We start from the raw sequence: 23,536 nt of genomic DNA, 5'->3' as shown, positions 1-23,536 counted from the left end.
TTTTGATGAAATAGTGGAAGCAAAATGGCGTTCGCCACCAAAAAACTTCATTCCACATGGCCGTGGTTGTATAGAGTACAAACCAATCAATATACGCATCAAAAACTTAGGTTTAATGGTACACCGAAAACATAGTACGTACATTCCTTGCTTAACACAAATGACCTTATAACTAAAGATTGTGAATATAAAATAATTGCATAAGGCAAAATGCCCTGTTGTCTTTTTAGCTTTTTGGCTTGTTTAATGGTTGATGTTAATACTTGTTGACGTGAGCTACGCTTGCTCATTTGTGACATCATGTCAAATGTTCCCTGATTTGCCCATTAACCTAAATTTCTGTTTTGTATGTTGATGTGTATATTATTCTCTCACGAAAATAATAATAATAAAGTTTTATTGAGTTCTAACAATCAAACATTACAATGGGTAAAAGACAGCATCAAAAGGATAAAATGTATCTCACGTACACAGAGTGGACCACCCTTTATGGCGGTAAAAAGTCGGGAATCCAATCAAAAGAGGAACTGAATTTTAAACGTTTACCCCTTGACCATTGCTGTCTGTCCCTACAGCCCTTCGAAGCTCCATTTTCCGACTTGCAAGGGAATATTTTTGACTTGGATGCCCTAATACCATTTCTGAAAAAGTTTAAAATAAATCCTGTGACAGGAAAGCCTCTCGACTTCCATTCTTTAATCCAGTTGAATTTCAAAAGGAATGAAGATGGAGGCTTTGAATGCCCTGTGTTGTTTAAACCCATTACTAATAGTTCTCATGTGGTTGCCATTGCTACTACAGGGAATGTGTACTTAATGGAAGCAGTTGAACAGCTCAATATTAAAAATAAAAATTGGAAAGATTTGATCGCTGACACCCCATTTGAAAGAAAAGATATAATTACTTTACAGGAACCAAATAATTTGTTGAAATTCAACATTTCTCAATTCCATCATGTAAAAAAAAATTTAAGAGTTGAAACGGAAGGTAAGTTCTACTATTCAATTAAAATGTCACCTAATCAACCTAAAAATATCTTCTATTGACTCCACATAGAGGAAATAGCAGACAGAACAAATCCTCAAGCAAGATTGAAATCAATAAATCCAGAGACCAAAGATACCCTAGCAGAACTAGAAAGGGACTATAAGTCCCCTACAATTCAAATAAATAAAGTTGAAAAGATTGAAAAATCTGATAAAATCAATGCTGCTCATTATTCAACTGGGGCTGTAGCAGCCAGTTTTACTTCAACTTCCATGAACCGTGCATTAATTCATGAACCAGCTATAAGGCATGAGGATGAGCTAAGATATGAGAGGGTCAAGAAGAAAGGTATATTAAAAGTTTAAAACCGTGAATTGTACTATTTCAACTGTGGAAATTCAGGTTATGTGAGATTGGTCACAAACGTGGGGATGCTTAATTTAGAATTATACTGTGATCAAGTGCCCAAAACTTGTGAAAACTTTATTAAGCACTGTGAGAATGGGTATTACAATGGTACCAAATTTCATAGGTCTATACGAAATTTTATGGTATGTTTTTCATGATAATTTAAAGAAAAAAATGATAAAAAATTATTTTAGATTCAAGGTGGAGATCCTACTAATACAGGAAATGGGGGCACTTCCATTTGGAAAACTAAATTTGAAGATGAATTTAGGCCAAACTTATCTCACACTGGGCGAGGAGTTCTCTCAATGGCCAATTCTGGCAAACACACAAATGGATCTCAATTGTAAAGCTTTCAGCTAGAGCTAAATAAAACCTAATCTTTTTGGAATTTTAGTTTCATAACCTTCAGGTCGTGCAAGCAGTTAGACAATAAGCACACAGTATTTGGTAGAGTTGTTGGAGGCACAGAAACTCTAAATGATATGGAACGCATTGAGGTTGATAATAAAGACCGACCAATTGAGGATATCATTATTATTAAAGCACAGGTGTTCACAAATCCCTATGATGAGGCTGATGAAATTGTAAGAATTAATGCTTAAGGTAATTTGTTTTCTGCAGTTAAAAAATGTGTGGCGTTTTAGTTAACCAAAGAGAGGGAAGAGGAATTGAACAGGGTGAAAACAGAGGCCGAGATAGAGAAGAAAAAAGTCGTTAAGAATACTCCACTTGTGGCTTTCAAAAGTGGAATAGGCAAATATATTAATCCGGAAACAACAAAAAGGTACGTTTTTAAATGTAAAAAGTTAAACAGATCTCTTTAATACTACTTTTAGGTCAAGCAAAGAAGTAGATCTTCCTGAAGCAGGAAACAGTCAGAAAAGAAAAAAAGGAGCAATTTCTTCAAGTTTTAATAACTTTGATAATTGGTGACGGAATTTTGGCGTGGAAATACAATACGGTAAAATAATTTTATCACGCGCCTGTAAAAAAATAAGGTAGTGTACACGCTACGGTGGTAAGTTTTCTTCATCAGTCACAAACAATAGCTAAAGCGGTGCCATCCGCCTTGGGTTCGTCATATTTTGCTCTTGACTGAAAAGGAGCACTTTTCACCTAGATGTACAATATATTATTTAGGTTTTAACAGTACGGGCACGTTTGTTTATGAACTATCCCAAATAGTACAAACCCACTATATTCTTCACCACACAATCATCCAGCTAGACAGAGATTAAATATTTTAGCAACAAACAATATCTTATATCTCTAATTTTTGTGTTTTTTTTCTGTGTAACGGTTAATCATTAAAATCTTCATTATATGTTGGATACTTGCACATCTGTCAATAAAAAAAGCACGCAAATGATGGAATCTGTTGCCACTGATGAATTCATCAACAAATAAAAAAAAAACAAGTCAAAAGATATTTTCAGATACTCATAATGACTATCGGGCGCGACAAGTGTCAATTGATGAGTGAACGTCTTATTTGTTTTCATTTGAGTAAACAGGAGATGGTATTCGCCAATTTGTCCAGTTGTTATTCTATAAATGGCATACAATTTCTGTCTTTAATGGTGAATGAATGTTTTGGTCTAGTGTAATAATTATAATAAACGGTTGTGAACAAAATCTTACGTACTGCTGGAATATATACTTCGAAACGTATATAGAATATCATTTTAATATCTTTTTTTTATTATGGGAACTTTTCCTTGAATAATAAATTAACAGACTGAAACACTGTTCAAGAATCACCAGACCAATGTCATTTACATTTAATTATAAAATTTTATAATATGATCAAAATGACTAAATATGTGATGCGTGCTTGTTTTCAAATGGCTGATTCATATATTAATAGAATTTATTGAAACCAAGAATCAATAACTGGCCCAATTGTCTTTATCCCGGACAGGGATGTTCAACCAAAATAGCGTTACACAGACATGCAGTCGATATAAGTACATCGCCCCCACATATATGCTATTATAGAGTGACGTCATAAAAATAAAGGCCATCCTATGACCTATTTCCTTATCACTATATGTCCCGGCGTCCAGCCTGTTTTCTGTCAGCCAGTTGTAATTGTCAAAAGAATCAACAGTAAGTATATCGATCAAAGTTTCCACGCAAGCGTAAGCTAGAGCCGGAAGTGTCCCTCTCTTTACATAGGCGCCTCGCTTTAGAGTTAGAACAACATTTTGTTATAATAAAGAAATTCTTATCATTCGCACCTTCAATCATCTATTAAATAGTTTAACTATTATACGAAGATGTATTTTTTCAATCAAATTTCGTTGTATATGCTGTTCCAACTTATTAAAAATCGGCCGGTGCCATGGAAATCGGTTGTTATGTATCGATATAAATAACTGACAGTGACAAGAGCAGATTTAGGCATATGAGGGGGATCACAAATCTAACAAGTGCCTAAGTGTGCAATATGAAGGTGATAAATTCGGGAAGCAACCATCGCATTATAGGACACCCCTTAATTTTTAATAAGTTGGAATGGCATATATCTGTTTGGTCTCCTAAAACCAATGCCTATCATGCTTAGCGAGGAAGCCACAATTCATGAAAAAAGTCGTCTAAACAAATCAATCTTCATGCCCCTCCCTTATGCACTCGTTTGTACATAATAATTTTCTTTCTCTCTATATCGTTGTATAAAATCTAACCTACTGATTCATCTACTTAATTTTAATTAGTAAATAGATATAGAATTAAAATAATTATTTTTATTATTATCATTAAATAATAGATAAAAAGAAAACTTTGTTCTTCCATAATTTTTTTCATTAAGCTTGTCCTAGAGTATTTTTATACATTATTCCAAAGAAAATGGCAAAAAGTTAGGAGACAATATTATTTTTCCCCTTTCTTGAGTTGAGATACGCCACTGGCGCGGGCAAAATTCGATTTTTCCCACTAGATCGTTCCCCGGCCGAGACGTGCGGTTCAAGTCTGTTCCTCGTTTGTTTTATTCAATACGAGCCGAACGACTGTCGCTTGTTCTCCTTCAAAACAAAATCCTATCGACCCTCGTCAGAACCGAACTCGGAGAACGTTGAGAAGGTACTCGCTAAACCGGCGTCGTGCATTTATTTTGTATTATTTTGTTATTTTTTTTCGATTCAATTAAAAATATTATACACGTGTTCGTTAGTGAAGAAGTGCTCGTAGTTGTGACACAAGCAGAATATCAAGTCCAGTATTCATCGAGTACGTACTGTCCATCATTCTTCAAGGGGGGATGGCTTTAAGTCATTGACTGAACAAGAAGGCCGGTAAGGGCAGTCTTCGGGTAAGTATTAACGTTAGAAATCGTTGATTCGGTATCTGAAATCACTAAGCAGAAACATGCCTATGTATCTAACATGATTATTGTATGATTATCAATTGTTCCTTCATCCTAATGTGGACAAGTTCGGTAATCTGCTTTTCCACCCTTATCTCCTTCTCGTTCCATTCATACGGCTAAATAAGGATAAAACATAGCAATTGTGAGATCTATTTGTATTCCACTGACAACCCGAAATCGTCTCAAATTGTAGATATTTATATAGGGTGAGTATATGAAATCTACTGAAACTAGGGCAAAGTTGACGGGTATAATCTTTGCATACATCTTTAAGATGCCGGCGCCTAAGAAAAAAACGTGGAAAATTCTAGATCAAAAAAATTGTGGATGCCTTTTTGGGGATTTTTTTTAATAATAATTAATACTGAAATTATGGTGAAAATCAGTCTTTAGCCAAGCGGGGCTGAACTCCAAAAATGCAATTTTAAATCGAAGTTTTTTGCCCTTTACAAAGGTGCGTAATAAAAAAATATGTAAATAAAGTAACCCCGGACCACAGTGTATAAGATACTTCAGTTTAATAAAGCTCGTTGCAGTTCCGTGTGAATATTAAGAATATTCTAAGTTTCAGTGTTGTTAGTTTCCTTCCTATCAGTAGCTATTTAAGTAGACCAATTAGGAAACGAATAGTTTTATAGCACGACTGGAACTCCCAGAATACGACATAAACTGCCCAAAGGACCATTTTGTTAATAAGTTTCCATCTGGTTCACACATAAATTTTGAATTTTTGATCGGGGTGTACCTACTTAAATATTAACCATGAAGAGAATGGGAAAAAAATGAAGATTTGATCATGTTCAGTGTTCACGCTGAGCACTTTATCCGTAAAGAACTCGAACACGATAGTTGTTTATGGCCCTATTTATTTAATGAGTTGCTATTCTTACGAAATGAAAATTCGTGCCTTAATTTCGCAATCAAACTGCTGGAATTTCGAATCGCAATGAACATTTGTGGCATATGTTAAAAGTTAAATATCTCAGAAAATAAGCAAGATATTTGAACTCCCTATGTGTTGCGCAAGAAAATTGATACAGGGGTGGCAAAACACAACAATTTTTTTGGTGAAATTCTCGGATGCACAACACTCAAAAACAATTATCGCGCCATACTTCGGCAGATATGGCTCTTCTTCCCTCAAATAATTGTTAATTTTCTTCCATGGTAATAAATTATTTATTAACTGCAATCATTTTTCCTGAGTTACTTTCCACCAAAAAATGCGACCTGCATATGTCTCGGAATGAAATAAACAAAAAATTACCACATCAGCAAAGTGGGTATAGGTCATCGAAAGACAAGCCGCCTACCTTGAAAGGTCGTTTGGTACCAGAAACCCAGCTGATGGTACTGAATCAAAGCGGCGAAAGGAAAGTTACCATATACCCGTTGTGTCTCGGTTATGCCGTCAGAACTAGGTCCCTGTAATCGAGCTTGTAATTATTTTTTCACGAAGATGCAATTAAGGGGAGTTGTTTTTCTTTAATCAATACATTCTAATATTAAACCATCCATGATTCATTGTTGATTAAATTGTTGACGATCTTTATCTAGGTCTAGGAAGACCTGGGTAAATGGGAAAGTCATATCGGTAGCCGTTTGCCTTTTTTAGAAATAATGATGGAGAATGGTTCGTGGGTTTTTGTTGCAACTTTCGAAGAAGAGATACTTCAACTGAGACCCTGTCGGAAATATCCCTTATCTAGATATTGTCAAGACGCTCGTTAGTTGTGAGTAAACAACAGCAGATAACTGTGGGTTTAGGTTGTTGTTACGGTTTAGAATTCTCTACTTCTACATTTAATTTTGAATGAACAAACTTAAATCGCCTAATTGCGAGACCCGTGCTCTGGAGACACATATAATCACATCCCTAATATTTTTCGTCCCTACGGTTGAACCCTCCGAGGTTAGTTGGCTACCCCAATGTCCCAAATGCAGCCCTTTGTTTGCTTGGAGACCTGACAGTTGTTTATTAAGTGCTGAAATAATTCATATCGTTTTATCGTACAAGGGGTTACGAGCGATCAAGCCTTTCTACGTATTCTGGTATATTCTAGATAAAATTAAGTTTCCGGTCCTCACCCACAAAGCACAACTTTCGTTTGATATTGAACCATACGTGATATTTTACGAGCAATGTTGTTGTACATGAACATGTTTTTCCCACGATGTATCGCATTCGAATAGGTTCTTATTATATCTCAAAATCAACAAGAGCAGGTGTGGTTAAATTCTCCACGACCAGTTTTTGGCATTGTCAGCAATGAAATTGTTCGTTGGGTTCAACTATTGAACGCATTGATTGCATACCAAAAGGCACTTCCGCAAGTTTGCCATCTATTCATGTCCAATAAATTTTTTCAGTGTCAATGATCTTCGCAGCAATTCATTATAATAGACGAAAGCAAGCGATAATGTGGTGGTTGGACACTCAAACTCCAGGGTGGGGATTCCGTCATCGTTGTCTTAAAAAAGACACACTTCCTCATTTGACCAAAGACCCACCTTCGAATCCTCCGTAGGCGCCATTATTCAATTCGGATTCATGGACGTAATAATGGCCACATCTGTCGATGGCAGCAACCAACAAGGTCTCTGGTCGGTTTTTTTTTTCTGGTAGTAATTGCAGCTGGCAGACGGGTATGAATCATGCAATTACCCATTTCGGCCTGTTCGCTTGCGGCATTGACCACATTGCCGCCATATTCGCAAGAAACGTGAAGGCGAGCTGGCTTTAAGAAATGTTTAGTTTGGTAATATATTATGGATGGATTCGGGTTTATTAACGCATTTGGGTGCCTACGCCTGATGACGGCGATTGGTAGAAATGTCCCGAGTTGGGGTCACATAGGTGCTTAAGCTAGTTTCCTAGTTTTCCTTGCGTTCACTGCTGACACATGTTGTGAAAGCATGCTGTACATTACGAGGTGAGATTCGAGAAAACGAGACGAGAATTTCGGAGAAGCGATACAAAACCGATAAGTAGTTTTAGTGAAAATCCCCGAGAAAAACCATGTCACCGTAAGTGCCACGGCGCGAATATGCGCCGATTTAAATCTAAATATGTCCGCAAAAAATGACCACTCTTCGCTTGCTGCAGGTTAACATGCCATATGACCAGAGTTACGGCGGTTGTAAGGAATCTAAGAACTATTTACTATAAATGTACAACACTAATCAGATTAGTAAAAAATCCTATAAAGGCTCATTTACCTCGTTTATAGCACATTTATAGTAGGATTCGATGCAATAAGTAGGTTATCGAACCGCTTTTTTACCCTCCTATTTATTTTTGCCGTTTAGCGGGAAAAGCTCCGACTGAGATTGATGCAATTAAGAAAGTTCGAAAAATTACAAAGAACAGAAAAAGGAAACATCCGAAGAAAACTGAGTCAGGCGATGGGAAGGTCCTGGTGCATTGGTGCTAACGGTACCTATACTTGCCATTTATTAGCGTGATAATAATTACACCTTATCTTATGCTGATGGAGAGATATTTAAATGCTACCGTAAGAGATAAATTGTGCTCCCAACTATACTATAAATTATAAGTCTGCGGCGCTTCTAAAAAACTGCCCTAAAACGCCCCCTTCGGCATCTCGGCTGCGAAGTGTTTTTTTTTTTTTTTTTTTTTTTTTTTTTTAATTTTTCTGTTGGGACGCAAAGAGAAAAATAAATAAATAAAAGTAAAATTTAGTAAACAAGTATCGGCCATTTAGGCGGCCTAATACGCGTTTCGCAGGTAAACCGTAATGTATAATTTTCTAGCAGCGAAGGCATTTGCTGATGTTAATAATTATATCTAAGTGCGTTCATACAGTACCCATTACGTGTGTTGCGTTATTTAAGCACGATGTTATGAAAAATAAGCCCAGAAGTCCATAAGGCATGGCGCATGGACATTATTTAAAACTTAAATGAGATGCGACTCAAATTAGAAGAGATTGATTTGTTGTTGTTGCGCTGGAAACTGTTCGGTAAATAGCGCGCATGCGCTCGGCCCTAGCTCGCTCGGCGACTGAAGCGAGTGGCCGACGTAATACTCGATGTTTGCTCAGCTTCTCTTTTACCAATTCTACGTGGATCCTTCCGCATCTCTTACCTCCCCCTTCTGCCACCGGAGTTGGCCCCTTGGCATCGAGAGAGAAAGCATCCAGGGGCACCGTGCGGAGGTTCGGATAGGTCTTTGACCCTCGGAACGTAAGGACCTGGAAATCCTAATCGGTTTGAGGTAGAAGGTCACGAATTGTTCGTGTGAAATTTTTGAAATTCAAAATAATTTCTTTCACATCTTAATCGATCTTTCGTACCGACTCATTTTTTACTGGTACAATAATTTGTGATTAAATTACAAAGGAGCTAAGATTCACGATTTTGGATATTTGCAGCTTTCACTCTGCAGTTTAGACCTTACGGCAAGGTTTATCTTTTGACTTTTGGTATTTGGCTTGCATTTAACTAGAACGCAATAACATTTATAGGTACTTATGACGAAATATTAGGAAAGGTCGCGAATGGCTTCGCGTTTCGTGTGCGGGCGTCGTTTTCTAAATTGTACGTGTACCTAAGAACTAAAGGCCAATTTTAACTTTAGTCTCAATCTGACACTCGAAAATAGCCCCTCTTCATTTAATTATAGTCTTTTTTCGCAATACGAATAAACTGCCCTGGAATTCGTTGGCAACAAAGAGAAATGCCTTCTCTCTGCACCTGCAACTAAAATAAACCAAGAAGTTAAGTAGCCTTCACACTTCCTAAAGTCATCAGCCGCGAAACGTTAGAGCAATAATTTTAAAGTCGTATAATACATATAAATAGGACAGTGAAGTACTACCGCTTCGCTGGTGGTTCCGATTAATCTTGGCCTGATCGGTTTAAATCCTAAAGAACGATCTCTTCGGTTCCCTTTACTAACATCCGAGTACTTATCTTAAACAGCTCGGTTTTTCCGAAAAGATAAAGAACCAGCAGAGAAGATATTGTTTAATCGTCTAAAAGGTAGTTAAACGTGTTGTTCTATTGCCTAATGTTTTACTTTTCTATCGCAGCATTGTGAAAAACGCCATCGAGATGAAATCTTATTGCAGCCACGTTCAATATCTCAGAAAACCAAGAATATTATCTCCATCCTTAATCAGGACGGGAGCTATATTTTTTTATTTAAGTTGTCACATTAAAAATGATAAATTTGACCAAGTATGGCCCACCTGGTGATTTCTACATAATATCTCGGTTGACCTCTGTAGCCGCCACATTTTTGCACTGAAATAAGTATAGAAGTCTTCCATCGCTAATTGCGCTAATTCTCTCCTTGGTTCTCTCGTGGAGCAAAAAAGTTTGCGATATGCAGTGGTGTTACACCGAGCTACAGATGATAGGTGTAACAATAATTTATGCCCCAATTCCAAGTTCACTTGTCTGGCAACGTTGACGCCCCACCCTTAAGGGGAGCAATACATATAGAACGTTCGATTTAAAAAAAAATCGGAAATTGCCGCGCAGTCTGATTTGCTAGTTTTTACAGTTATTGTTGGCTATGATAGCTCCAAAGTGCTTTTTTTAATACTTATGAATCGCGAGACCATGGCGGCTTGAAAAATGCGTGTAAAAAATCTGCGGCACGTTCTGGAGGCCGGTGAAACCGTCCTTGAGAGATGTACCAAAAAAAAAATTCTTTCATTCACGGAAACACGCCTTGCATGAACCTAAAAAGTTATAAAAATTGTAAACACGGGAACGTTCGAAAAAAAAAGGAATGTTTTTTGTTTGGAATTGTTATTACATACAGTGTGTCCCACTTAAAGCTGCGATTGAAGATTATTCATAAACGATACGTTGCATGAGAAATAGTTTCAGATAAAAGTTGGCCGATAAAGAGGGGGATGCGTCATCAAGATAGTCACTTATAGCCAAAACGTCGTTTTCAGATCATTTCAAGGACGATTTTTTCCAAACGGCAACCCTGTAAGTTCGTCACCGATCTTTGAAGACCTTCGACAAGTGAATATCTTTCATTTCAGCAATTTGTTCATTCGACGGTTTGCACCAAAGTTCTCCTTGATTTTTATCAAATTTTTTACGTAGTCAAAATTACTGCTTATTTTTTCAAAAAAAGTTCTGCAAACAATATTTTGTTTAAAACTCATAACAATCTTTTTGTCTAACAAAAAAAAATATATATTTCTATTAATTTTTTTTTTAATTTAGCTAAAACGCGTCTACAATTTTAGAGAACGAAACGCAAATTTATGCGCTGAAATTGTCGTTAACGTTCTGTGAACGGCCCCCCAAACACCTCTCAACCAGGTCTTCTCCCGTACCAGGAAAATCTTAATTTGCACATATTGATGAAGACGAAGTGGGTGGTGGTATTCTTCCGATCAGAGCCTCTCCACTACTTGGGCGCTCCGGCTGGTCTGGCTCCATTCTAGCAAAGAAATAACAAAGAAGGAAACCCAAAATCGGTTTCACAGTTTTCCTAGAATATCCTAGAGCTGCTGTCCTACAATTTTAAGAAAAAATAAAAGAAATGTTCGAAAAACGTTTCTTGCAGGTATTCCCCCTCCTAGTGTTTCCACAAATGTTTCGATGCATTCGTTGCGTGTTTAGCATAACAAGAACCAAGTCCCTTAGGGCTTGTTATTAGAATGCCTTAGCACCGTAATAATGCATTCTAATAACAACTTACATAAGGTCTTATCTCCAGCAATTAAAGCTGCAGCCAATTAATATAAAACTGAATTTATTGTCTTAAAGAGCACTGGTTATTAAATCTGAAAAACCGATTAAATAAGGTTACATAACGATAATAACGTAACAAACTGTTGAACACTGCGTGGCCAGTGTCAGCGTCCTGCCGGCAGGTCAAGCCTATTCCCTGCAGACTTTAATTTTCAGAATTAGCTTTAATGTTGGGGTCGATTTCCCACATTGTGTCCTCAGCAAAATATGCGTTTATGCAATTGCGCTCAGTACTCGGCCCATAAAGCTGGCGACGTGAAGATATGGTGTCATAAGTACGATTTCATGCGCTCTCGGTTATGAACTTTACCGGTGACTGATTACATGATACATACTGCGTTTCATCGTTTCATGGAGACAGATTTTGCTTTCTTTTTTCATTTATTAGGCGCAAAGTGCGCTAATAATAATGTAGTAACCGTTAAACCTTAGGAAAAAATTACGTGCGTGGCTTACATGAGGTCGTGTGTACGCGAGCTTTTCGCTGCCGTTTGCAATCCAGAGATGATGCTCTCGGGAAGGTTTTCAAAATGATTGTCTCATTTTGTTGTAAAACCTCGTGGGAAAAGGTAAATTTCCCACAAATTATCTTAATCTCCACGTGTTTCGCAAAATAAGGAAATCTTTTGTCTCAATTTCTTAATTCACCCCGAGGATCAAACAGCAACAGTCCCACCGTCTAATATACAGCGATTTCTCATTTATCAAAAAAATCATCTGGAATTGTTATTTTATGCAAATAATTATAATAAATTAGTATTCGTGTTTCGAGGCTCTTATTAGTTACAATAGCAGGTGAGAGTGTAGCTACAAGCAAGTAAGCATTTACTTTCAGAACAAACTAGAAAAAATTCTATTATTGAAATGTGCCATTTTTCGCATATCGGACATTCACTCGATGGTTATCAACAATTTCACGAATATTTAAATATCTGGTTCGTAATTAACATCGTGGAAAGGATTGTTGCGTTCCTTCATCGCGACTCCCCGGGGTGGCACGCTCAGACGTTATCTCCGAAACGGTGCGAGTTGCAGAATTGCACGACCCCGTATAAAGGCGAGGAAGGTAAAAAATTGTCACTTTTCGGGATTGAGCTGCGTTGCCGAATTGCCCCTAGGTTCCGAAATTTCGCGAGAAACGATCGAACCGGTCCCGTAATGACATCCTGTGAGGCGACTCTGAGACCGAACGCGAGGGAAAAAAAGATGCCCAAAAGACCGGAATAAATGTAAATCAGAACGAAACCAAAATTATAAAAACCGCCCTTTAAAGAAGGCGAAACTCTACCACCCTGTATGTCGGAAGTTGTGCGTTTTCGACCACGGGCCCGTTAACGGCCGTTTATTGTCTTGCGGGGTATTCGGTCGAGTTACACCACGTAAATGCACTCTGGAAAAAGTTGCGTAAGGCCGGCTTTTCAGTAAGTAACAGAATTTAATCGATTAGAATCAATGCTGAACTGTATCGGTTCTATTATATCGACTTGTCCCAAGTCAGAATTAATAAAGTGTTAGAAGGACACTCGGATGGCCATTTGATCGTCCGTAAACGACACTCCTGTGCGTTAAACGACCGTGCAACCGTCTAAAAACTTTACATCTCCTAATAACCGCGATTATCCACATATCCCGCACTTTAAGCGGGTATGGAGGTCACCTACCCGCAAGCCAGGTATGGAGGGTATGCGCGGATAGGAATCCCTGCCCTTTGAAATGCCGAAGGTAGTGCTCCATTGCGCGGATAATTTACACGTTGGTTTGGTGCGGTCCAAGTAACCGATAAATTTGGACTTGGGATTATCGGTTCGATCTGCCTGGTTGGGGCCGAGAGTGGACCGCGAGGTGTAACTGGCCATAAACCAGTGTCCGTTCTTGCATTTGTCGCTGTCGTCAGCTCGAACTAGTTCAAGATAATTTAGGTTAGATTGTGGTCAGGTAGATTTGTGTTACCGGCCAGAGTCTGCATGTATACGGCCAAATAAAATTTTTAATGCAGCAATCAAAAACCAACTCCTCCGTCATCGGATAACGCCCCGGCGAGTCGGGAGTGATTCACGACGACAATCCATTTTTTTTAAATTTACTTTTATTTATTTATTTATTTTTATTATTTATTATTATTTTTTTATTATTTATTATTATTTTATTTTATATTATTTTTTATTTATTTATTTTTTATTTTTTTAATTTATTCATTTTTTTAATTAAAGAAAAGCGACTTTTCACATTCGTTAATTTAAACAATTCAATTCTTCCATCTCGCCTTTCCCCGCACGCGGCTATTGAGTTTTCGCTACTGCGTTCGATTTGAACGATTCAAAATCGACCAATTTGATCCAGTCATATGCCGATTGCATTTATATTGCATTAAATCCCGGAAGTTAATGTCTGCAATTTATTAAAAACTCCGTTTAGAAAAGAACTTTAATGCTTCCCAGCGATAAACATCGTACATTTCCTACATTCCGGATGGAACGTTCGGCACTATTCAGAACATGAATCGGTTTTGCCTGCTGGCTTTGGAGCCGAGATTAGATAAGATTAGATGGGCTTATCAAGATTTATCCGCGGCCTGCAGTGCTTCATCGCACTGCATCCCATGACAAAAGAAAGTTACGGGCTGAAACTATAATATTGAGAAGGAAATTTCCATTTTTGGGTATTGAGGCGTTAAGAACTGCTTAATAATGACTTAATAGTGTGTTCAAACTTGCTACTAAATTGCAATAATAATAAATGATTTAATAATAATTACTAGAAATAGCTATAATTGCTATTAAATAAACTGCAGGAATTACGGTTTGCTTGCTGGTTAAATTGAGTCGTGTTACATAAAAGAATGATTGAACTTCTAAATTTCTATTAAAAGACCCATTTACAACGAATGCTAAACCTTTTCTCTTAGGCGAATATTCGTCCATCAGGCATTCAGAACATTCCAGTCTCTTCGACTCCAGAGATGTCCAGCGGACGCTGATAGCTTTGGAGGGATTAAATATAGCCTCGGCATCTCGTGACATATGGGAATAATTTATAATAGTTATCGTAAATATGTGGCTTGATTGGTTGTTTTCGAACTCAAAAACATACAGGAAAAATGAGAACAGTACCATCATTGTTGAACTAATCCGTGATGTGCAAATGATTAGCCATGTGTATCTTAGTCGTATCCGATTTCACGTGCATTGTGGTGTGTTCTTTTGACTTTTTTTAACTGTGCATGACGAAACTGAAAATCGTCTTTGCGGATTTTGTGAGGACGGGGGTGAGGGGCGGATTCTGATCGGGGGCTCCCAAGTTAACACGACAGACACCGAAAAAGAATGAGCAAAATCTACATGTGACATTTTTTTCGTAATCTCGAAAACGGCCGCAAAAGGCTTTCGAAGTTGTCGCCGGTGGTTTCAGTTACGCGAATTCTCTTATCAACAACTTTGTACATGTTGTTAGAACAGATCTCTTTCCTTGAATTATTCATCCGACGTTCTCAGTCCCTTCGCGCAGCTCTGCCAGTGTGTTAATTCCAGTCGTAAACTCCAAACTTCTCGTGTGATCCCACGGATGAAAATCCCATGGACTTAGGTCTGGCGGTCTCGCGGGCCATCTTATTGGTCCATTGCGACCTATCGACTTGTTATGAAAATTGGTTATTTAAAAAGTCTCACGCTTCTTTTACTTGTTTTCGCACGCGCATGTTACGGTTGCTTTTGAGATTTCGCATTAACGTTACATACGTATTTTGCTTAATTTCTTGAGGTGCGCGCCGTGTTAAAGGAAAACTCCTTAGGATTCAGGTTGTATATGGGCCTTCGCTTACACGTATACACGTTATCGTTATCACACTCTATAAATAGGGAGATAACCCCACTAACGAAGGCGTTATAGCTGCGTAATCTTTACATCACGACTAACCGTTGTCATTAATACATTTTTTAACCAACTCGGAAAGTTCCTGTGCATCTCCGCTATCTTCGATAGTAGTAGGTTTGCGAGATAGCTAATTTTCCTTCCATTCCGTTTGGCAGTGGCTCCCAAGCAGGGGCTGCCGCAGGGGTGCTATTCTCACCTAAAAGTAACTGAGCCTAATCTGTGGCTGAGGCTAAATTCGCCCCGATTTAGCGGACCCCGTGGGCTTCACGAGTGCCGTATCGCCGTGGTCGACTCCCAGGAACCGACACCCTGTATATAAAACGTCTTTTATCATGATTGGACAGTTTAAAAAATCAATTATCTGCATCTCTCATGCATGTGCTATAATATAATTTTATCATCCTGCAGGCGGATGTCGCCTATCACCAAGTTGGTTACAATTTGCTATGCTTGTTCGCAATGACTGGTTTTATTATGGTGATAAAGTTGAAGTCGCACACTTTATTAAGTGTCTTTGATTAACTTTGGGATAACCAGAAGTCTCTAAATAACGAGACTCTCCTGGCTTTCGCTACTGCAATATTTACACTCCTGTTTATATTTATACCACATGAACCTCTCGCAGAGCTTAAGCAACATTTTCCTGAAATCCACACCAGACTGCATCGCTCGTTTTGTTTTGCTTTTGCCATGTGGCATCTGCCTCTTTATGTACTCTAGCAGGAATCTATGTAGTCTTCTCTATTTATCTCGTTACATGGAGATAAATTTTTAAGAGGCCGCTATGAGAATCTCCCATATTCGCTTATGGACGTGGTGTAGATGGCCGGACGGTCTAAAAATAACTATATTTAATTAAGTTGATTGTAATGGGCCAATTAACCCAGAGTAGGTGGTAATTAATTAATCGGCAGGCGAGGCACCGAAATGTGTGCAAGAGCAGGCTTTTGAAATTGGGGCAGAGTCCCGATGACTGGGACTTCCAAGTTTTCTTGGTGAAAAATGATGTTATTTTTATGTAGTTTTGCCCAAATCCGCCAATAGCAGGGCGAGACTCGACACCACACAAACTACGGAGGTCGTTAAAATCTTAAAATAGGGGTAGAAATCAATCATGTATCATCGCGTCGCCAGGCCTGACTTCTCCCTTTCGTTCTGTTAAGTCACTACACGTTCCCTCGTGAAACTTACTTCGCAAAAAATTACTGATTTATCGAGTGCAGATTGATATGCTTAATTAAAATTTAAGACCCGTTAGAGTGACGATTCTACCCCCTTTGCGTTCCAGTCTTGCATCGGGTGAAAAATGTGAAAATTTCGACGACTCCGTTTTCGGACTTTCCACAGAAACGCTCTCATCAAGCCGGTGAACTGCGCATCGAAATGGGCCTTGACATTTGGATTTAGTGCTCGTTCAGTACCCTACAATTCTGCATGGGAGAATTCGTGCCATCGTTCACTTTGCCAGTCTTTCCGAGCTAAGGCCCGGTTTTTTAAGTGTCCTGGCTAAACTGACGCATGCGAGGTGATCGATTATCGCATCAAACCTTTCAGCCGCAGTTGGTACAACTCTTTTTGCTGTCGCTGCCCTGAAGGCAGAAGTCGATCCATCCAAACAATACTGGGAGATAAAAGTGAATGTCAGTGCCTCATACATAATGATCGGTTTTTGCAATAAATCTCTTACAATGTAGCACCATCAACCTCGATGCACCTGCTTCCTCAACTTTCCTATAAACGAACGTCCCGTTAATGGCCATTATAACTCTTTTAGTACACTAAACCAAAGCAATACCCACCTTGATTTCAATGGTTATCGATCTCCATCATTGACGAACTTGATCTTGAGCTTATGCCGGCATAAAAAGACCGTCAATCATGAGGAAGTAGCCATTAAAGAAGCTTCTTTCTCTTGCCGTTTCGTTCGCCTTATTGGATCCATAAATCTACAATCGATACTCTTTAAATGATGCCGAAATGATTCGATAACTATGCGACCTTAGCCCAGATTTTATTTCACGGCTCGTGAACATATATTTGGAAGTTATACATTTGCTTCAGAATTTAATTATCGGTTCAACAAAAACACTCAATTTTAGACTAAATTGAATGTAATTTGTTACAGAAAAATCGTGTCTGTTTTCAGTTCTTGGGACGAGTTTGCACGGTCTATTTGCGTCATTCCGATACCATGTCGTTCCCCCATTCAATACTTCAGTAGGTATTTAGACGGTTTTACCTCTTGCTGCGTTTCGTCATCGCAAAATCGTTTCTCAGGCTTGAACATCAGTCCACGAATTTTTATCAACCATTGAATCTCTACAAATGTTCTCAGAATTGTACCATCACAGTTGTGCAACATAATTTACCGCTCGGACAAAACCATTTTAATAGAAAAAAAAAATCAAGGGGTCTCTCCCAACTTGCATGTCTCGACTACTGTTTAAAATCGTTATTCAACCAGAAACAGGCGAGGCCCTAAGGGGGAAGGTTGTAATTAAGCGTTTTGTCGATAGACACATTAATGGTAAATAAGTCGGCGAAGCAGTGGCCTTTATTTTGAAAATTCAACACAAACTTTCTCTCTCCAGAATGAACTCGACCATGGAACTAGAAAGTTCAGATCCGACGCCACCCCTCCCGACAAACGACCCTCCGGAGGCCTTTGCGCAACCAACGGAAGACCCCCCCGATGCAGAATCTACAGTACACGGATTCTTAAACGTGACCACTAACACCACAGTGATCGAGAGACCGCTGGACGTCCCCATGGACCCCAAAAGGAACTTTTGTGAAGGTAGTGATAGTGGAGTAGAAGTTGTGGACACTGTCGATTTTCACAGAGCTCTAAGCTCCAATAGCGGAGCGTCTCAAGACTGTGATAATGCTTGTGCGAGATCTCGAGATTCTTCCATAAGTTACTGTTCGAACTACGAGGAGGCGTATAGTATTCTCGTGCGGAAAAACTCGACGCTTTTGGAGGATTACACTTTGAGGAATGGGGATGTCACGAGTGAAAACGGGAGTGAGAGTTCGTCTCTTAGTGGATCCCACGGAAGTTCCAGACGGAATCACGTGGGATCTATTAAGAAGAAGCCTGGTGGGGCCGTCGACAAAAAGAAAGAGGCAGTTACACTGAGTAAGGAGAGAGCTAGAAGCAAACCGCCAATGACTCCAGCGAGCAGGAATTCTCTGAGTTGCTCCACGGCTGCTTCAAGACTGAAATCTGTTGAGAGAGTGCAGATCAAACCGACGACCTCCCCTAGGGCTAATTCTGTTTCCAGGGCGAAGCCCAATAATTTAGATCTAGGAAAACTTGCCTCGAGAAGACCCGCCTCTGCAGTTCGCGCCAACCTGGGAAGAGTACACGCCATCACACCGGTAGAAGATTCCCGATCCCCTTCAAATAAACCCCCTCCCTCCATGGTGGGGTCGTACAGAGATCCCAGGCCTAAATTCAGTCAAACGGACAATAAGACCATCGAAAAATATGCGACTCTACCAAGAAGAAGGAAAGAAAAACCCATTGAGTCAGCTATTAATAAATCGCCGTCAACTCAAACAGCAAGTAGTAAGAAAAGCTCAACCAAGGAAATAATTCCATCCAGAATGTTTAGCTCACTATACCTCCCCAAATCAAAAGCCAGAACTAAAATCTATCACGAAATAAACGTGCAGACAGCCTTAACTATGTGTGATATCGATAATGCCTTAGCAGGAAAAATGGTCTGCTCAAAGGACCCGGAGGAACGAGACAGATGTTTTAAAGAGGTTCAAGTGGACATACGCGACAAGGAAATGGAGAGTTTGAGGGAACAGCTGAAGAGATTAGGTGATAAATACGAAAGTTTGGCAAATGCGCATAAAGAGCAGACTGAAAAATTAAAAGAGACTGAAGATAAGTTAAAGGACCAACGGCTGGAGAAGGAAGGGCTGATTGAGGAACTTAACAACAATTCCCAAAGGGTGTTGGCTATTTTAGGACAAGCAGAAAGTGATGGACAGGAAGGTATGTTGTTGTACATTACGCACTTATTACACATATAAAGTATTTTTCAAGCAATTTATTCAATGCTACTACTGCTGCTAGATTTTCCAAGTACTGAACGGACCGTTAAGCTGCTTGACTTGAATTGATATATTATGCGTGAAGTTGCACTGATCTCCACTTTATATCAAGTCCAGCGAAGTAGCTAGAAAATCAAATAAGTCCTTATCATGATTACAGAAACTGCCGCTTCTAGTGATAGCTTATTAGTCCTAGAAAATCGCTTCCAAAACGTTAGTCAAGTGATAATTCAGCAAGAAGAAGAGATCGCCAGACTGAACAATTATTGTCGTTCCTTCCAGTTAGATTTAGGTGAGTTACTGTGTGCTTTTCGAATTTTGCAAATTGACTTCGATGTTTAGAAAAGAGCTTGGCAGCACAAAAATCCATCCTGCAGCAGCACCAAGATTTAGAGGCGGAAAGCATCGAGTTGCAGGAATTCATGCAAGCTGAGAAGAGCACGCTGGCAGATGCTCTAAAAGACGCAGAAAATGAAGTAAAAAAGTTGCAAGTAAGTGAAGTAAAAAAGTAGTAAGGTTTTCGCCTAAACAATTTTCCAAACAAACAGCAAATCATGTCCCTGAAAGACAAAGATCTTAGTGAGCGTCATGAGGAGTGTAAGCAGCTTTCTAGACTGTGCGAGCAACGACGCCTGGAAAACCTGGGCCTCCAAGCCAGGATAGCAAATCTAGAAGCCAAAAGCAGGGAGCTTTTAGTGCATCAAGGGAGCACCGTCTCTGGTGCTTCTGTAGCTCTGTCGTCTTTGATCGATCGACTCAGCGCATTGGCAGATGAACTGATCGGTGCTTACAGCATCTCGGAACAAGAACTCGACGATGTAATTTTCCATAACGAAGTGTATAATAATGGTAGTAGTGTGGAATCTACTCCTGAGAAGTCCAGGCAGTTTGGGGATCAGAAGCTATCGCCTAATGGAAAAGGTTGAGCGAAGCGTAAAATTAGCTTACCTTTTTTTAAATCTGTTTTTTAAAAGGATCTTCCTTTGTGTCTGCCGTCATAAACGCGATAAAGAACGCAACCTCGGGAAGAGATAGCAGCAGAAGAAAAGATAGTCTATGTGACCGAAGTAGCTCTAATGAAATGTTGGATTCTGAGACTGAGCCTTGCCTCATGATGGAGCACGTCCTGGAGGATGTGGTCATCCCGGATGGTACATTCATTGCCAACACCTTGCCTTTGCAGTAGCAAATTTCTACTTTTTTCAGGATATTCTCACAACATGATTTCCTCTGGCCATGGCAGTATGCTCAGTTCCAGATTAACTCACAGTGAGAGTCTCAAAGACGTTTCCAATTACTACTTCAATAGACAGTACTCAGAGCCGACTAGTCTCAATACATCATTCACCAGCGACATATTTTCACTAAGTAAGTTTCTGAAATATTAAGTTTAGTTAACTCGAATGTCTTTACAGGTGAAATCTTCCCTCCAATTTCACTTGTGGACCAAGTTATCGAAGTGGATAACGTTACTACAAGGTTACTCAAAGTGATAAGAATCATACAAATTGAGAACGAAGATTGTATGAGTGAACTTCAAGGTAGTAAATGCTTAAATTCCTAAACGACTTTACTCATTGTGGGTATTGAAATTCCAGATCAAAGAGACAGCTTAACGGAGCAGGTGGACAAGCAAAAAGAGACTAACAAATTGGTAGTCAAGCAATTGAAAGACTGGGAGATTTTGGGAGCTCGACTGAAAGCTGAAGTTAAGGAGCTGATGAACCAGCTGGGCAAGAAAAATGGCGAATTAGATAGTGTTAAGGTGGAATTAAATAAACAAAGGGAACAAATCGAGGTGAGTTAACTTTAATCTTCGGCGAATTTCGGTGAGTTTCAGTTCAAATTTTAGAAATTAAACCAGGATGTCTGTGATTTATCTACTGCATTATCAAAAGCTGAGCTGGAGATGCGCGAGAAAGAAGAGGAAGTAGAGCACGAAGTTACGAAGTATCAGGAAAATGGAGACGTTTTATCATCAGAGGTCATTGCTAGGATTTCTGTATATGGGAAGGCGGTAAGGGAGACACATTTCACAGCCGTGCAGTGTATTAAATGCAAACGTGGCTTACAACAGATTCCAGAACTACGAAGCCAACTAATGGAGAAAGATAAGCGGTTGAAGGAACTAAATCAAGAGTTTTTAGCTGGCAAGCAAGTACTGACCGAAAGTCTGAAAGAGGCAGTAAAAGAAGCCAAAAGGCAATACGATGCCATTGACAACGCTTTAGAGGTATGAGATGGAGGAAAGCTAACCTATTTAGTTTAAAAATTGCAAGGGTCACAGCAATTTATCATATTAAATACTTTTCCTCTATCTGGTCTTGGCTACATTGCTATCATTGTTCCGGTCCATTTTCTGCTTCGTTTCTACTGCTAATATGGCATAAGATTTATGTTTATCTAGACAACTTGAAGTACATCTTGGGGTCATCCTACTTTGCTTCTATTTGATTTAATTTCAAGTAATTGATTTGTTGCGTCTTCTTTAGTGCTACAAATTTTCGACTCTTGACTGCCTTCGTAGTATCCAATGGCGATGAAGATCTCCATGTAAGAATAATACTGTTTTAAGAAAGAATTCATAAGGATGAATACATCATACCTGAAAATTACCATGCAAATCTGATTAAAATTACTCCCCGCTGTTAAACTGTTTACATTATGCACCAGTTTAACATCACATGTTTACATAAGATTGGATTAAGGATTAATGAACCGCAAGGCCATTGCACTGCCACCTGAGTTTTATTTTTTCCCAACTCTTTTTATTCGGAATTTATAGACATGGAACATTTAATTAATCAGCCTTATAAAACCAGACACCGAAAACCTGGTTAATGCATTGCGAGTACTAGATTTTTACCTTGGAAACCTTCGAGTCGAAGTGATGAGGGATTATTGAAAACTATTTAGATTTTCGTGATCGTATTATTGTGGAGACATGTTCTTCTGCATTATAAAACTTCATAATAACCGTGGGATATTCGCAGGTTCTCCACACGATCCAATCGGTAGTTAAGCAATGCCCTCCCCTATCAAAACTGCAAGGAGACCTCGAAGAAGCAAGTTTTCAGAGTGCCTCTTCGATGCCCATAGTGTCGTCCGCGGATTTCAATGCCAACGCCGGCCTTATACAGGGCGTCGCCAATATGGAAATTACTGCACCAATTAACACAACTGCCTAAAGAAACAACATTTTACAACTTTTATGAAGAATGAAAGTTTAACTTTGGTTTTTTAATTATGGTTTCAGATACTTATTATATTAATAAGTTTACATGTGTATGTGACGTTATCTTTATTCCTTTTATCTCTCTTTGCTTGTTACTTCCTCCTACTTTATTTTTTCTGTTTGATTATGTTTTACGTCATATATCATATACGGAGTATTCGTTTTTGGTATCACTTTTATCGAGCTAAGTAATCAATGGAATATGTGGCAACATATATGCAATGCATTTAGTTAAAGCAAGGAGTAATTCTATATGGTACCTACTCTATTTACCAACAAAACTTTTAGAGTCAATTTGTCGTGATTTTAATAGATCTAAGTAGTCACCCCTCTTAATTAAAGTCTGATCTAACGCCATCGTTACGTCCAAATTGTTGAAGAATTAGATGTGTATAATAATTATATGATTATTATCCCGCGAGTATATTAACTAATGCACGATATACGTATTAGTTGACCACATTTTTTCTATTTATTTTTCAAATTGTGCCCAAAGATTTGATATGTATGTATGTATACACACATGGGCATCCACCAAAACATCAAGAAAGTTTCCTTACTTTTATGTAGTTTTTAGATTGCTCATTTGATAGGTATTGATCAAACAGTTGCCATATAAATACGTAGGTATGCTAAGTAATTCGAAAATTTTTAGCGTTATATACTTACTGTTTTTATGTTACTTTTATATTAAATATATCGACAAACACATTGTACCACATTTATTCTGATGTGTTTAGCTTTGAACATTGGTGCTTTCAATGAATTTGGCATAGGTATGCCTCATATATTTTAAAATCGCCATTAATTGTGAATAAAACCTATTTAAGTTTTATTAGTTTTTTTTT

At 38.6% G+C, this 23,536-nt stretch overlaps 2 protein-coding genes across 3 annotated transcripts; both read left to right on the top strand.

The window, feature by feature from the left end:
• Positions 1-299: 299 nt before the first annotated feature.
• Positions 300-3,672, top strand: LOC136347817 (RING-type E3 ubiquitin-protein ligase PPIL2). Its single transcript, XM_066298129.1, has 7 exons — positions 300-987; positions 1,057-1,335; positions 1,390-1,538; positions 1,590-1,741; positions 1,793-1,982; positions 2,043-2,182; positions 2,235-3,672. The coding sequence occupies exons 1-7, from the start codon at positions 426-428 to the stop codon at positions 2,329-2,331; spliced, it is 1,569 nt and encodes a 522-aa protein (XP_066154226.1). The 5' UTR covers positions 300-425; the 3' UTR covers positions 2,332-3,672.
• Positions 3,673-4,378: 706 nt separating this feature from the next.
• On the top strand, positions 4,379-23,523 carry corn (cornetto). 2 transcript variants are annotated; one of them, XM_066298114.1, is made up of 12 exons: positions 4,379-4,711; positions 17,977-19,394; positions 19,614-19,745; positions 19,796-19,944; positions 20,002-20,374; positions 20,428-20,604; positions 20,660-20,821; positions 20,869-20,994; positions 21,052-21,251; positions 21,306-21,470; positions 21,531-21,686; positions 22,447-23,523. In XM_066298114.1, the coding sequence occupies exons 2-12, from the start codon at positions 17,978-17,980 to the stop codon at positions 22,639-22,641; spliced, it is 3,252 nt and encodes a 1,083-aa protein (XP_066154211.1). In that variant the 5' UTR covers positions 4,379-4,711; position 17,977; the 3' UTR covers positions 22,642-23,523. The 2 variants fall into 2 exon arrangements, with proteins under 2 accessions (XP_066154211.1, XP_066154212.1); XM_066298115.1 differs by lacking the exon at positions 4,379-4,711 and adding an exon at positions 8,881-9,005.
• Positions 23,524-23,536: the final 13 nt, after the last annotated feature.

The sequence above is a fragment of the Euwallacea fornicatus genome, chromosome 30, assembly GCF_040115645.1.
Source record: "Euwallacea fornicatus isolate EFF26 chromosome 30, ASM4011564v1, whole genome shotgun sequence".
Lineage (NCBI taxonomy): Eukaryota > Metazoa > Arthropoda > Insecta > Coleoptera > Curculionidae > Euwallacea > Euwallacea fornicatus.
This window is presented reverse-complemented; position numbering and strand designations above follow the sequence as displayed.

Coding starts and splice junctions, on each gene's coding strand:
- LOC136347817 (XM_066298129.1), top strand. CDS start 426: ATGGGTAAAAGACAGCATCAAAAGGATAAAATGTATCTCACGTACACA. Junction 988..1,056: donor TTTAAGAGTTGAAACGGAAG/GTAAGTTCTACT, acceptor GACTCCACATAG/AGGAAATAGCAGACAGAACA. Junction 1,983..2,042: donor ATGATGAGGCTGATGAAATT/GTAAGAATTAAT, acceptor GTGGCGTTTTAG/TTAACCAAAGAGAGGGAAGA.
- corn (XM_066298114.1), top strand. CDS start 17,978: ATGAACTCGACCATGGAACTAGAAAGTTCAGATCCGACGCCACCCCTC. Junction 19,945..20,001: donor ATGAAGTAAAAAAGTTGCAA/GTAAGTGAAGTA, acceptor CCAAACAAACAG/CAAATCATGTCCCTGAAAGA. Junction 20,995..21,051: donor TTGTATGAGTGAACTTCAAG/GTAGTAAATGCT, acceptor TTGAAATTCCAG/ATCAAAGAGACAGCTTAACG.